Source organism: Arvicanthis niloticus, chromosome 4 (assembly GCF_011762505.2).
Source record: "Arvicanthis niloticus isolate mArvNil1 chromosome 4, mArvNil1.pat.X, whole genome shotgun sequence".
In the NCBI taxonomy this organism is placed as follows: domain Eukaryota; kingdom Metazoa; phylum Chordata; class Mammalia; order Rodentia; family Muridae; genus Arvicanthis; species Arvicanthis niloticus.
The window spans coordinates 82,042,069-82,057,458 of NC_047661.1; the positions used below are offsets into that span (position 1 = coordinate 82,042,069).

A 15,390-nucleotide genomic window follows, 5' to 3' on the forward strand; every position below is an offset into this window, starting at 1 on the left:
CAGGACAGACAAGGCTACACAGTGAGATCCTATCTTTTTTTAAAAAAAAAAAAATCTGAATGTACAATTTAAATCTCTTTCAATCTCTTCTTGCTTTTTTGAGCTGAGGTCTTGATAAAGTCTAGACCAGCCTCTGAATCATACGTGACCCAGACTGGCCATGAGCACGTGCTCCTGCTACCTCGGCCTCCCACATACTTAATTCCCAACAACAGACATGACATATTCTACCATGTCTGGCTTCTTCTCTCTTTTAAATGTTAGCTGAGTGATGGAGCATGTGCCTAGAACCTGTGTGGTTCTAGGTTCAATTCCCAACACATAGAAATAGAAAGAATAAAAATTAGTTATTTGTTATGAAAAAACTTACCATTATTAAATTTTTAAAAATTTAAAGAGTTTTCAAATATAATCTATGCTTCTTTTCCTTTTGTTTTTTCTTGTTTTTGTTTGTTTTTCAAGACAGGGTTTCTCTATGTAGCCACAGTTGTCTTGGACTCACTTTGTAAATTAAGCTGGCCTCGAACTCACAGAGATCTGCCTGCCTTTGCCTACTGAGTGCTGAAATCAAAGATGTCCACCACCATGTCTGGCTATTGGTGTTCATTTGATAAAACTCTGTGATGACTAAGTAATGCCTGTAGCTGTTTACACATGCCTAAAGCACAGAGAGCAGTCAATGAATATCCAGTATTGCTGTGGTGGTGGTGGTGGTGGTGGTGGTGGTGGTGGTGGTGGTGGTGGTGGTGGTGGTGGTAAGATACTTTGGGAGATGAAAAGATGCCTCAACAGTCAGGTAGTGGTGGTAGTGTATGCCTTTAACCCTAACATTCTGGAAACAGAGGCAGGTAGATATCTGACTTTGAGGCTACAATCGTCTGCCAAGTGAGTTCCAGAACATTCAGGGCTACATACACAGAGAAACCCTGTCTTGAAAAACAAACAAAAAAGCCTCAACAATTAAAACCACTAGCTGCTGTTGCAGAGGACTCAGATTCAGTTCCTAGCACCATAAAGCAGCTCACAGCTGTCAGTAACTCAATTCTAAGGGGGATCTGATGCACTCTTCCGGCTTTGCTCTGACTGCGCTGCATGCACAAGATGCACTTCCATGCATGCAACTGAAACACTCACTCACATAACATTTAAAATAAAAAACAAAAATATAAAGGTGCTTAGGTACATTGGGTGGATATACTTAATTTAAGCTTTGACACTACTTTTCTGTTTTTAATTGTATTAATTTGTCACATGAACGCACATGCCACAAAGTGCATGTTGAAGTTAGAGGACAGCTTGCAGACCCAAGCTCTCTCCAATCACATTGGTCTCGGGATTGAATTCAGTTTGTCAGGCTCAGAAGCAAGAGCCTTTACCCTCTGAGTCTTCTTGACAGCCCTGTTTTTATTCTACTTAATAAAGATGATACATTAAGTCAAATTGACCAGAAAAATTCCTCTTTTACTTTTTAAAGGGGAAAAAAAAAACCAGTCTAATGATACCCAAAATACTGGCATTGTATGCGAGTCACTTGCCGTTCCTTAACCTTTACTAAGAATGCTGACAATTGCCGGGCAGTGGTGGCGCACGCCTTTAATCCCAGCACTTGGGAGGCAGAGGCAGGCTGACTTCTGAGTTCGAGGTCAGCCTGGTCTACAGAGTGAGTTCCAGGACAGCCAGGGCTACACAGAGAAACCCTGTCTCAGAAAACAAACAAAACAAAACAAAAAGAAAAAGAATGCTGACAATCCTGAAGCCTTTCGGAAACAATTCATCTACACAGCCCCTGATGGGCCACTTGGGAATAGCAAAGCTGATGTCATAACCCTGCCAGTGCAGCCCACATATACAGAGACTACTCACTGGTTTAAAGGCTATTTAATTGTTTATTTAGAGAGGAAGAGGGGAGGGGTAAGAGGAGGAAAAAGAGGGGAGGGAGAAGGAGGGGGAGAAAGAGACAGAGAACAAGTGTTAGTTACCTCGGCTGTCCCTGTGGAGGTCAGAAGACAACTCCTGAGCACAGTTCTTCCATAACAACTTGTGGGATCCAGGAGTCGAGCTCTGGCAGTCAGCTTGTGTGCAAGGACCTCCATCTGCTGACCAATGACACTCATCTTATCTTTTAGCATTTTTTAATTAGTAGGGGTTTGGGGACAGAGGACAATTTATGGGTGCATCCTGGCAACATATATGTGTGTGTGTGTATATATATACGAGTGTGTGTGTGTGTGTGTGTGTGTGTGTGTGTGTAAGCAAATAAACTTATCCAACTCAATTTTCCAATTTATTAAAAGTTAAATTTGTTCTATTCGTAGAAATTGCTGTTTATGCTGGGTTTTTTATTGTTTATTTGTTTGTTTGTTTGTTTTTTGAAACATGGTTTTCTGTGTAGCTTTCATTGTCCTGGAACTCATTTTATAGACCAGGCTGTCCCCAAATAAAAGATCTGACTGCTTCTGCCTCCTGAACGCTTGGATCAAAGGTGTGCAGTACCACCTCCCGGCTGTTGTTTATACTGTATATAGAATCACTGGCTCTTTTCCCCATTTATTCCCACAAGTCGTCCCCCCCCCCATATTCCTATTTATGGTCATCCCAAGACAACAAAGACAGTAAAAGATGATGTAGAGTTCTGTGCACTAGAGAGTTGTATTCTTTTGTGTGTGTGTGTGTGTGTGTGTGTGTGTGTGTGTGTGTGTGTGTATGTGTGTGTGTGTGGTTTTTCGAGACAGAGTTTCTCTGTGTAGCTCTGGCTGTCCTGGAACTCACTCTGTAGATCAGGCTAGCCTCGAACTCAGAAATCTGCCTGCCTCTGCCTCCCAAGTGCTGGGATTAAAGGCTCTGCCACCACCGTCCGGCGAGAGTTGTATTCTTGATTGTGTTGCACTGCATGAGGGAACCGCCATCTCAGTTGTGTATCATTGTATCCCTAGGTATCATCCCAACATCTGCTGCCACACTACAAAGTGTACTCTTCGGTAGTTTTGCATACAGACCCAGAGTTCTACAATTCTCACAATCTAATCTTAAAGCATTTTCAGCATCTCAAAACATAGCTTCATTTTGAGACCTGAAGTACTAGTCTCTCTCACTCCACCTCCCCCTCTTCCTCCCCCCTCCCCACCCCAGTGTCTGTGTCTGTGTGTCTGTGCGAGCTTGCACATGCACCAAGTCCTTGAGACATGACCAAGGGCCCAACAGCTACAATCCAACATATAAATATAATGCCAGTCTTTTGAACAGGAACAGAACTGTAAGTCAGAGGTATGGCCAAAATCAATCAGAAGGAATTAAGAGTTAAAGAGTACCAGAGAGACAAGGGGAGGAAACGAAGTGAAATATGTTAGAAACAAGTCAACCAGCCTGTCCACAAGTTGGGTATTCTCATCCATAGCTGCTGGCATCAAGGGAGGCTGCTCCTTTCTTACCTTAGACTTGTACTGCTTGCAACTGAAAAACCCCTAGCCCTTTCTAATGCCCTAACCTATGTCTACATGCCTTAGAAAAGTTTATTTGGGCTACTAATATAACCTTCAAGTGTCCCCCAATTTCTCAAGAACTGAGAGGATCTTTATCCCTTAATATCCAGCTCACATAATCTGAGCCCACATCCTGTGTGACTTCAAGGGAGTTGTATACTCCTCAATTATTTCTAAGAGTCCTGAGAAGTGCTCCCCCACAAAACGTTTACAAATATATCCTGGTCTTTGTTGTAAACTTATTCGACACTATTATTCTGTTTTTCCAAAGTTCTTTTCCTTCTGCATGAAAATTATTTCATCTTCCCAGAGGTGCCTCTTAACATAGTTTTATAGGTGTAAAAATTTTACAATAGGCACTTCCCCAAATCACAAAAGTACACCTAACATCAAGTGTTTCTAAATGTTACATCTGAACTTGAGATAAAAGAGACTGTAGGACGGGGGAAATGATTCTTTAAAACACAACATTACTACTATTCTACTGTCCTAGAATCTTCTAGACAAAAATGTTTTACAACAGAATTCCCTGTCAGCCACCGTACTCGTTAACACGGTCAGTCATAATGCTGAGAATAGCACAATACCTCCCAGATCAAAAGGATTTCAACATTGCATTAAGGAAAGATTTCCCTTTGTGAATGTGCGCGTGCACTAACTGTATACACAGGTGCAGTTGTGGAAGTCAAAGGACAACCTCAGGAGTCATTCCCAGACACTGTTCACCTTTTAAAGGAAGAAAGGAGGGAAGGAAAACAAGGAAAAGAGGGGGGTGAGGAGAAAGAAGGGAGAAAGAAATGGAAGGAAGGAGGAAGGAAGGGAGCCATTCAGGTGTGTTTTACCACTTCTTGTGGGGAGGGCATTTGTGTGTTATCAATTTGTTAAAATCCCATTACTAAATAACAGACCACATCAATCAAAAACCAGAAGAAAAGCTGGACTGAGACCGGAACAGAAGTCACAACGTGAAAAACCAGGGTGTGGCACCAATCAGACCTCTACTGCTCCACCCTAGAAGGCCTGTGGTGAAGCCTGAGTGTAACCAAGAATCCACCACTGCGCAGGCGCCGAGCTGCCAAGGCGCTTTTAAAGCGTACCCGGAAGTGACGCGGGTCGCGCTGAGCTAAGGCCTGGGAAGGGCTGAGCGAATCGCTGAGGCTAGCGGGCAGGGCGCGTCTCCTCGGCCACTATGAGCTGCACGATCGAGAAGATCTTGACGGATGCCAAGACGCTGCTGGAGCGGCTGCGCGAGCACGATGCGGCGGCCGAGTCGCTGGTGGACCAGTCGGCCGCGCTGCACCGGCGGGTGGCGGCGATGCGGGAGGCGGGCGCTGTGGTACCCGAGCAGGTCGGCCGGGGGCCTGGCTGCGCCCTTGGGTGGACGCTGCGGGCGGGTGGGTGGGGTCGCGCGGGCCGATTTATCTTGGTCCGGAGGGCAGGGCGGATGTGAGAGCTTCCTGTGTAGTGGGTGGGACTGCTGCGTACTCCGCAGCACCTGCCTATGTTTGCAGTGCCTTAGTCTGTCTCTCTGTCCAGTATCAAGAGGATGCATCCGACGTGAAGGACATGTCTAAATATAAACCTCACATTCTGCTGTCTCAAGAGAATACCCAGATTAGAGACTTGCAGCAGGAAAACAGAGGTTAGTCAGGCCCCTGTGCGTGTGTGTGTGTGTGTCTAGGATTTTTTTTTTTTTCTGGTAATACTTTGGACGTTCTTACACAAGTTCCTGAACAGGTCACAAGAGTGCAAGTCTCATACATATATTTAGGTCAGCGTTTAAAGGTTCAACTGGTAACAGTAAAATCTGTTAGATTGCTCTTTTAAGTCTTCCTGGTTGATAACCTTGAAGGAGGTGTTTAGTAGTGTTGGACCCGAGGGTCTCAACTCCGGGGCACGCGGGGTACAGAGACAGGGAGACTGAGATTGATGCAAGCAGCAAGAGGTTTATTATTTCAGCATGCCAGGGTCACCCATTCAGCACAGCCAATCTCCATGGACAATTTAGTCAAGGTCTCTTTTAGAGTTCTATTCATCCTCTCTACCTGACCTGAACTCTGGGGTCTATAAATGCAATGAAGTTTCCAATCAAACCCCAAGTACTTGGCCAGTCCCTGATTTACCTGAGGAACAAAGGCAGGCCCATTGTCTGACCTGATTACCTTTAGCACCTCCGAATCTGGGAAATATTTCCTCTAAGATCTTCTAGTTTAACAGTCAATATTTGTAAGGGATTTCCTTGTTGGTCTTTTACCCCAGTGGGCCCTCTGGGAGGAAGTGGATCTGAGCCCCTATTTTTGTAAGCAGGTCCCTGCCGGAAAGGGGGTAAGGGCAGTCCGGGATGACCATGAACAAGTGGAATACGCAGCCCACGCTGAGGTCCACTGTTTTTCCTGTAGTCCATGAATATTGTTTATTGCCAGTGGTCCCTTGGACCCAGAACTTCTTGTTAGATAGGAAGCCATCTGTCTTCAAGAGGACTGAGTGTTCAGCCCCTGGGTCCACTAAAAATTGGGTAGGTTTCCCCTCCACTTTTATAGTTACCCTGGGCTCGAGGAGGGGCTCCGAACCCCGTTCCTCCCTAGTTACTGTCTTCTTCCAGGGGGTGTGGTTGGGGTTTCTTTTTTTGTCTTCTTTTTGAAGTCTTGGGCCTCTCTGTCCTTTTTAGGACATTCACGGGTCCAGTGGCCCTTTTCTTTACAGTAAGCACACTGGTCCTTGTCCAATGGCCTCCTTCAATTGCCTGGTCCTGTCTTTCTAGGCTCTCTGGTTTCCCTGACTACCATGGCCAAGATTTTCTGTAAGTTTCTCTCCTGTCTTTTTTCTCTTTTTAACTCTCTGGTTTCCTGTTCTTTCTGCCTCCTCTCTTCCTTCTCATCCTCTGTCTCTCTATTATGAAATAACTTTTCTGCTACCTACACTAATTCTCTCAAAGTCTTATCTTGAAGTCCTCCCTGTTTCTGCAAGTTCCTACAAATGTCTCTAGCAGATTGATCTATGAAGGCCATTGTAACAGTGGCCTTGTGTTCCTGACTAGAGGGGTTATAGGAAGTGAACTGCCAAAATGCCCCCATTAGCCTCTCTAGGAAACTGGAAGGAGACTCAGTCAGCTCCTGTGTCACCTCTCTTACCTTAGTCAAATTGGTAGGGCACTTTGCAGCCCCACAGAGACCTGTCATTAGAGCTTGGCAGTAGACCTTCAGGTGCTCCCTACCTTCTGTCGTGCTATAGTTCTAGTCAGGTTGGGTCAGAGGAAAGCCTGCATCAGTGTCAGTAGGTAGTACGAAAGGTCTCCCATCCGTCTCCAGAACATTCTTCCTGACCTCAAGGAGGATCCATTGCTTTTCCTTCGTGGTGAGAAGAACCTGTAAAAGCTGCTGACAGTCATCCCAAGGGGGCTGATGTGAGACCAAGAGTGAGTCAAGTAAATCATTTAAAGCCTTGGGATTCATAGAGGCGGGGGTGGCTATGGGTTTTCCAGTTATACAGGTCAGAGGCCGAGGACGACAAATACTGCAAGGGTTGGTTGCCCTGTTCATCGACGGGTCCATAGGCTCTGAGAGGCAGGACCAGAACGTCGGGGTTCTGGCCTTCCAGCTCCGCGTCCCTGCAGCTGGGCCCTCTCCTCCACCAGAACCTAGTGGGCCCTGACTCAGGGCTTGCCAGGGGAGCAGATGGACCGGCCTGGGCCACCAATGGGGCGACCTGAGCAGGCCTCATGGTAGGCAGATAGGGAGGCAGTGGGTCCGCCAACAAGAGATCAGTGTCTGTGGACAGAAGGATCTTCTTCCCCTTCTCCTGTGTAGAAACTGCAAAGACAGAGGATCGGGATAAGGGGGGAGATGCCCTCAAATCTGTAAGAGAAATGAAGGGTCGGATCCATAGAGGGGGTTCTGTCACCAGATCTTCCCAGGCGGCAATATAGGGACCCTGGTCCAGGTGGCCTGGGCCCCTGAATCCATAGACCCTGTCCTTCACTTCCTCAATTTTACTGATTAAAAAAGACCCTTCGGGTGGCCAGCCAGTCTGAAAAGAAGGCCACTCCGAGCGCCCAATGTCTGCCATTTCTGCTTCTTTATTTTAACAGATAGGTTATTAGCCCTAGCTTCTACTTCAGTCCAGTTGTCTATGGAAAGAGGCGTGACATTGTCTGTCCCATATTCTCTAAGTGTCAGTCCCAGTCCACACACAGTGAAACAGACAAACAGTACAATAACAGACTTTCCTAGTTGACCCAAGTGCCACAGAAACAGAACTGACTTTGTTCCAGGCGGCAGCCACCTCAGGATGGAGGAGGACCTTCTCAGTCCCTGCCTCCCAGAGGGATTCTGGAGCGTCCTCCAGTCTCCCGGGACAGGTGACCTGGCATGTATGCCCACCTTGACCCGTCCTATAGGAAATCCCTGCTCCGTGATACCCTCACTGAGTACTCACTTTTTGACTCACTCCCCAAGCCACAACTGAGACCAGAAACCAGAAGGCACCAAAACCAGAAGGCACTCAGATCAACAGATAAGTGACAGACACACACTCTAGACAACCACAATACCTGTGAGGTGCCCTCCAATCTCAGGCATCTTTGACCCCATACACTGACGTTTCCTGGCCCATGCACCAAAATGTTGGACCTAAGGGTCTCAACTCTGGGGCACACAGTGTACAGAGACACAGAGACTGAGATTGATGCAAACAGCAAGAGGTTTACTATTTCAGCATGCTGGGGTCACCCCTCAACCAGGGAGGAGAGACACACCCCCCACCCTAAAAACACACACTTTATATATCATTGTTTTGGGCAGACTTTAGCAACAGTAGCTTGATTGGTTACTTAAGGTAGCTTTTATATTTATTGGTTAGACACACTTAAGCTGGCACAGTTGGTTAATCTTTTTTTTTTTTAAATGGGGAAGTGTATATCACAGGTTCTATAGGCCACAGGTGGCATGCAGCCAGTACATTCTGTGGTTTTCCTCGGGATTGTTTTTCTGACTTTTTTTCCTGTTACTTTAGGCTTGTTCTCATTTTGTCCTTTTGATTTCTCTGGTACCATTGTAAGTTAACTACGGTCTCACAGTAGTAGTTTAGTAGAGTTGAATTGTTAAGATGGCCAGGGAGTGGGCACATACCAAATGGAGGCTTCTATAGCTAAACTTCACAGTCTCTAAATGTAACATCTCAACAGTAATTAGAGTGAACACTAAAGTTAAGATGGAAGTTTCTTTAATGTTCCTGTGCAAGATGGAAGGTTAGAGCTTCATCCCCCAAATATATATTCTTAGGGTTGTTAATGGCAACAGTATGGTGGTTGTCTTACAGAGACCTTTTACATCTGTCAGTCCACTATATTCCTCTGTCCAGGTATTTACACAATACAGTTAAGAAACAGGTTCACATGCACCAGCTAAATGACCCAGCAGGCAATGGTACCAGCCAGACGGCCTGGATTGACAAGCCTGAGGACCTAAGTCCATTCCAAGGATCCATGGGGTTTAAGGAGAGAACTGACTCCTGGAAGTTCTTCTCTGACCCCACATGTGCTGTGGTTTGCACAAATCAACAAAATGTAGTAATTTTTTAAAAGTAAGCTCATTTGCTTCTGAGAAATAAATTAGAAAGCTGAATTCAAATCCATGGCTGGTGATTACACATCCCATTTTATTTCCACAAAATTCTAGAAAGTTGTTTTTCAGGTCCATTGTTCGCTTCTGTGGGCTTGAATGCTGGTCTCCAGCTTTGCATTCCCAGTGTCCCATGGACTGACTGTCTGAGAGCTCCAGCTGTTGGGAGTTTGCCTTGAGGCCTGTGGAGACGTCATTGCCCAGATGTTTGCTGTTTGTTTTGTTTGTTTTGTTGTTAGAGCTGTGGGTTTCCTTAGAGGAGCACCAGGATGCGTTGGAACTCATCATGAGCAAGTACCGGAAACAGATGTTACAGTTAATGGTCGCTAAAAAAGCAGTGGATGCCGAACCAGTTTTGAAAGCTCACCAGTCTCACTCTGCAGTAAGAAAAACTGATAAATAAGTTGTAAATAAACTCAACTGAAGTTGTTCCTTTGTTTGCAGAAACCATCTTCCTCTTTCTACATCTTTTCATAATCACTCTGTATTTGGCTGTCGCTTTGTGAAGATATGAACAAGAGAAGGGGATAAGGGCCTCTCACACCCTTTTTAGTGGTAAAGTCACCTCCCTTGCCAAGGACCTTTTTTCACCTTAACACAGAAAGATTTAGAGGAGGCCCACCTGGGCTACATAGCAAGCAAGCTACTTGCCAAGCATAATAGCAGCTAGTGTTGATGTCGCTCAGTGACTGCCTAGCTGATTGTCATACATTCTATCAAGCCATCAGTTTTGTAGTTCCAAGGACGTGAGTTTGATGTTATCCATATCTTCCACCTAGCGAGCAGTCACTAACCTCATTAAATGGCTCACAGTGTTATGGAGGAGTGTTATAGTCTTGTTCATTTGTTTTATAGCAGTTCCTATGCTTTGATCCCTTACTGTTTAACTGGGAGGAGCCAGCAATTAGCTTGCAGTTTGTAGGGTGCTTCCCTGTCCTATTTTAGTGTGTACTACGTTTTAATCCATAGTAATTAATTGGAAGCAACTATTTATTACCATGAAAATGTGCTACATCTCATCTTCTGTGGTTAGGAGTTGTAGGCAGTGGATTATTTAAAACATTTCAGTGCTTTAAATATCTAAATATTTGAGTTGTCTGTTCTATTACTTTTTTTGTTGTTTGGTTGGGTGTTTTGTTTGTTTGTTTGGGGTTTTGTTTCATTTTGTTTTAAGGCTAGATTTCATTTAGCCCAGGCTGGCCTCTTAACTCTTAACCCTCCTTCCTGGACCTCCCAAGGACTAGGATTACATGTGTGTGCCACCACACCTGGCACCTGGATATCAATCACTCTTTTGAAACTTGGAAATTACTTGAAATGCCATATATTGATATTATCATAGCTCAACATATAGTGTAACTTCTGTAGCATGTACTAAGTGAGCCACTCCCCACTTAGTTTTATTTCTCAAGGTTTTTAATTGGTGTAAAATTCATACTGCACATGCATTCCATGGTCTTCATAACTAGGAACTTTTCTTCATCTTACTTTCTCAGGAAATTGAAAGTCAGATCGATAGAATCTGTGAAATGGGGGAAGTCATGCGGAGAGCCGTTCAGGTGGACGATAACCAGTTCTGTAAGATTCAGGAGAAACTAGCTCAGCTGGAGGTAAGGCGGTCACTGTCAGAAGGTCACCCTTTTTTTTTTAATTTTTTTTTTTTTAAGTTCACTGGTTGTAATGGTTTTTAAAGGCTCTTGGGATACGTCACCACTGTCCTATCATTGCAGTGTATTAATGTTCTCCTCTGTTTACAAAAATGTCTCAAAAAAAGAAGAGAGGGAGGAAGGGGTTCCTCTCAGAATGGGGCCTGGACTGACCAAGAGCTCAAAACTGTCCTGCCTCAGCCTCCTGTGTTACCTCAGTTAGCAGTGTTGATGTTCTCTGTGTCCTAATGATTTAAAATTTCAGTTTCTCCTTTTATGCCCTTTTTAGGAGAATAAATAAATGTTGTCAACAACAGTCAATGGAAATGTCAATCATGGGGCTGGGACAGAGCTCAGTTGCTATATCTATTAAATATACGAATATGTTAAAAAGCAGAGAGAAGAGGAAGAACGGGTCATGTATAAACTGACTTCTCTCATAACAGAAAGTCAAATAGATAAAATCTAAACTTGATCAAGAATAGCAGTACAGAAGCTGGGCAGTGGTGTCACAGGCCTTTTATCCCAGCACTCTGGAGGCAGAGACACACAGATCTCTTGAGGCCAGCCTGCTCTACAGAGAGAGTTCTAAGACAGCCAGGGCTACACAGAGAAATCCTGTCTCAAAAAAAACAAGCAAACCAAAAAAAAAAAAAAAAAAAAAAAACTAAACAAAAACAAAGGGCTAGAGAGATGGCTCAGCTATTAAGAGTACTTGCTGCCTTTGGGAGGACCTGAGTTTAGTTTCCAACACTCACATGGCCACTCACAGTCTTCCCTAATCTTCGAGGTCATCTGACACATTTTCAGACCTGAAGGAATACCAGGCATGCATGTACCATGTATACATACACACTCACATACATACAAACACACATGCATAAAATAACATGAGTAAGTGCTGGTCTGTAGTAGCCCTCATCTTTAATTCCAGCACTTCGGGGCAGTGGATCTCTGAGTTCGAGGCCAACCTAGTCTACAGAGTGAGTTCCAGGTCAGCCAGAACTACGCAGAAAAACCCTATATCAAAAAAACTAAAAAAAGAAAAAAAAGAAAAAAAAAGAGAGAAGGAGGGAGGGAGGGATAGATAACAAGTAAAGTCATAGGTTTTTTAATGTAATTGTATGTGTATGAGTATAAAAATATGCAGAGAATATACTTCAGTAGGTGGTTTGAAGATTTGACTGGTTTCTTCAGGTCCTATAGTGGGCCCTTTGAGAAATTCCAAAAGAAATAGATAAGGTCCCTGGCCATATCTAATGAAGAAAGGACATAACCGAATGATATGTATGTGCTAGAAGAAAGATTGAGAATACTAAGACCGAAAAGATAGTTCAGCAGTTAAGAGTACCTACAGCTCTTGAAGAGGACGCAGTTCCCAGCAGCCAGCTTGTGGCTCAGAACCGTCTGTAACTCCAGTTCCAGGGGATCTGATGCTCTCTTCTGGCCTCCCAGGGCACCAGGCACTCAGATGATGCTCATACATAGGTGCAAGCAAAACATACATACACATAAGTAAAAATAACTCAAGAGTACTGGGAGAAGCCATTTATCTGGTAGAGGATGTGTTCAGCCTGTTGGTGCGGCTGGAAGTGCCATAGTCTATCTGGGTGTCCTGTGAAGATCTGGACATGGTGGCACACACCTGTCATCCCAGTGCTTAGGAGATAGAGACAGAAGGGTCAGGAGTTCCAAGCCAGCCTCCACCTACTACATGAGACCCTATCTCAGAGAGGATTAAGATAGAGTGTATCCTATCCTTAGCTAGAAATCAAAGGAAGTGATCGGTGTCAAGTATCAAAATTAGTAGTTAAGTTAAGAACCAGAGAGATGGCTTAGCGGTTAAGAGCCCTTGTTACTCTTACAGAGGACTTGGGTCTGATTCCTAGCGCCCACATGGTGGTGACTCATGACCTATGTAACTCTGGACCCAGGGCATTCAGTGTCCTCTTCTGACCTTCCAGGGTACCAGGCATGCACCTGGTGTACAGACATCACGGAGGTAGAACATTCATACACATAAAATACTGAAATAAGTCTGAAATGAAAAGTTTTAACCATTTAAAGTCCAGGTGTGGTGGTGCATACCTCTAGTACTCTGGAGGCAAAGTCAGGCAGATGTCTGGTAGTTGAAGACCAGTGTGATCTGCACATCAGTGTCTAGACCAGCAAACTCCACTCAGAGGACTTTATCTTTAAAAACATTTTTTTTAATCATTTAAAACTTTAAAAATAGTTTTCCCTGTAGCAGGATGCTGAAATGTAGTTCTTCACAGCTGATGGCTTCTGGTAGGGTGGGGATGGGGAAGGACTCAGTTTTGTTTAAGGGGCAGCCCACTGGGAGTTTGGACATGCTCCAGTAAATATATGGGCAACACAAAATGGACTTGGCTTTTTTTTTTTTTTTCAGTTTTTTCTTCTTTTTTAAGGGGTAGGGCAGGAGGACAGTTGTAAAGGTAAAAGGTGATGCAGGGAGGACTGGAAAATGAATGAGATTGGGATACATTATGTGAAATTTTCAAATAATCAATAAAAACATTAAGTTAAAAAATATTTTTCCTCTTTCTGGCCCAGAATAGTATGTTCTGACACAATTTAACAGTTAAAATACAGGAAATATCTTTTCTCCCCAGCTTGAAAATAAGGAACTTCGAGAATTATTGTCCATCAGCAGTGAGTCTCTTCAGGCTGAAAAAGAAAGCTCTGTGGCTCCTGCCTCTCAGGCCATCAAGTAACTGGACTTCTGAACGCTGGCTGCAGCTTGCCTGGCAAGGAGAGAAGCCATTACCTCTCCTTGAGCCATGACCGTCCAAGAGTCTTGCCACAGACTTGATTTAGTGTTGGTTAGAGGTGTGGGGTGGCAGTTTAGAATTGCCACTTGATACTCGTCCACTAAATAGTTTGGGGTGTATTAGTAAAACTAGACAAGTCTCTCATTGCTGTGTCAGAGACGATGATGTCACTCTGGGACCCAATCTCTATAAACTGTTGGCCTGTAATTCAATGTTGTTTTTCACAGCTTGGAAACACTGAACACTTTTATTATAAACCATGATTTTATTTTATATAGGATTATAAAAATTCCTTCTAAGAATTTTTAAAAGATTTAACTTTTTAAAAATACATATTTGGTGTAAACCTGGATTTTTTTTTCTTCCACTTGTAAAAGTAGCATGATTTCAAAAAAAGAGATTGGCAAATTCTCTTAGTGACATCACTCAGTCACTCATCTGTGGGGTTTTGATCCTCTCCGGTGCTAGGAGTTGGCACCTCATGGTCAGGTGTCTTTGCTCTTAATTTGAGAGAATCTATTACTAGTCCCCAGGAAATATGCTTGAAAACAAGTAAACTTGGGTTTGGGTTGTTCCTCCTCTGCCGGCCCTCCCCTTCCCCCTCCCCCTCCCCACTCGCGCTCCTCTCAAGGATCCACAGTCAATCAGAGAGCGCTGAGGAACTTGGGCCTGCCCCGTCATGTACTATTAGGTGTACATGACTGTACATGGACATTTGACTTAAATGCCAAAAATAGCTTTTATTTATTTGATCAAATAGTTTTCCATTCTGTCTGCCTGGGGAATCTTCGGCTTAGGTATAAGGAACACAACACACACACACACACACACACACACACACACACACACATATATATAAAATATCTCACAGGTTTCCTCCCCTCCTAGCTCCTAGGCACTTTGATTGACACACGGCTGTCCCCTGCAGAGCTGCACTGCCTGGATGGTTCAGACTGGCAGCAGTACTTTGCTGTCTTTACATCTGCTGGATTTTCACATGGAAGCATTTTATTACTCACGGAGAGTTACTACATTTCTGATGCCGTGCAGGCAATCAAGAGCAATCCTAAGATTCTAATAGCTCCCTGTCAACTCCTTCCCCCAGCTTGGTTTATTCATATTTCAGATTTATAAATAATTCCTTTTACACTATCTGTTTGCCCAGATGGACTTTGATTTTAATTTCTCATGTTAACTTTCACTCCAGCTGCACACCTTAAAGTATCCCCTAAGTGCCCCAAGTGTACTCCACAAGGCCATTCAGGGGCGGGTGTCAGCTGTCACGGCAGGTCCCATGGACAGTGATAGCATTATTGGTCTGTTTCAGCAGTGAGCACGAGGTCCCTTTATCTGCCTTATGTTCCCTTAGCACTCACTACAAAGTTTTTTACATCTTGCTTCCAGAGGAATCTCAACATTTCAGTCTTGAGGATAGCGTGAACTTTCAGTGCCCTGTGCCATATAAATTCTGCCTGGTATTAATGCTGTGACAGTAACACAGAGCTAGTATATTGAATGGAGAAAGAATGTTTCACACTTTGTGTGACGATGTTAATATCTCTTGCAGTGGATGGGAGTATTTAGTGTATAAAATTTTAGTATGAAATTATCTTTACTAATAAAACCTCTTTTTGAGAAGATTTGCTAATTTTACTGAGTAATGAGTCTAAGAAGTGTCTGCTGGGCAGTGGCGATGCACACCTGTAATCTAAGCTCTTGGAAAGCAGGGGCAGGCAGATCTCTGAGTTTGAGGCCATGCTGGTTCACAGAGTGAGTTCCAGGAGACTACACAGGAGACCCTGTCTTGAAAAAAGCAAAAAGAAGTGTAGATTTTTTTCACATATTCACATATGTA

The 15,390-nt window shown here is 44.0% G+C and overlaps 1 protein-coding gene across 1 annotated transcript; it reads left to right on the top strand.

The window, feature by feature from the left end:
- The first annotated feature begins 4,577 nt into the window (after nt 1–4,577).
- Sike1 (suppressor of IKBKE 1) lies at nt 4,578–15,183 on the top strand. The gene is made up of 5 exons (XM_034500108.2): nt 4,578–4,827; nt 5,016–5,121; nt 9,337–9,479; nt 10,594–10,707; nt 13,377–15,183. Exons 1-5 carry the CDS (start codon nt 4,669–4,671, stop codon nt 13,476–13,478), a joined length of 624 nt encoding a protein of 207 aa, XP_034355999.1. The 5' UTR covers nt 4,578–4,668; the 3' UTR covers nt 13,479–15,183.
- Nucleotides 15,184–15,390: the final 207 nt, after the last annotated feature.

What these genes read in the sequence shown, in the direction of transcription:
- Sike1 (XM_034500108.2), top strand. Translation starts at nt 4,669, where the DNA reads ATGAGCTGCACGATCGAGAAGATCTTGACGGATGCCAAGACGCTGCTG. An exon ending in GCGCTGTGGTACCCGAGCAG is followed by an intron (nt 4,828 to 5,015) that starts GTCGGCCGGGGG and finishes CTCTCTGTCCAG; the next exon opens with TATCAAGAGGATGCATCCGA. An exon ending in AGAAACTAGCTCAGCTGGAG is followed by an intron (nt 10,708 to 13,376) that starts GTAAGGCGGTCA and finishes TTTTCTCCCCAG; the next exon opens with CTTGAAAATAAGGAACTTCG.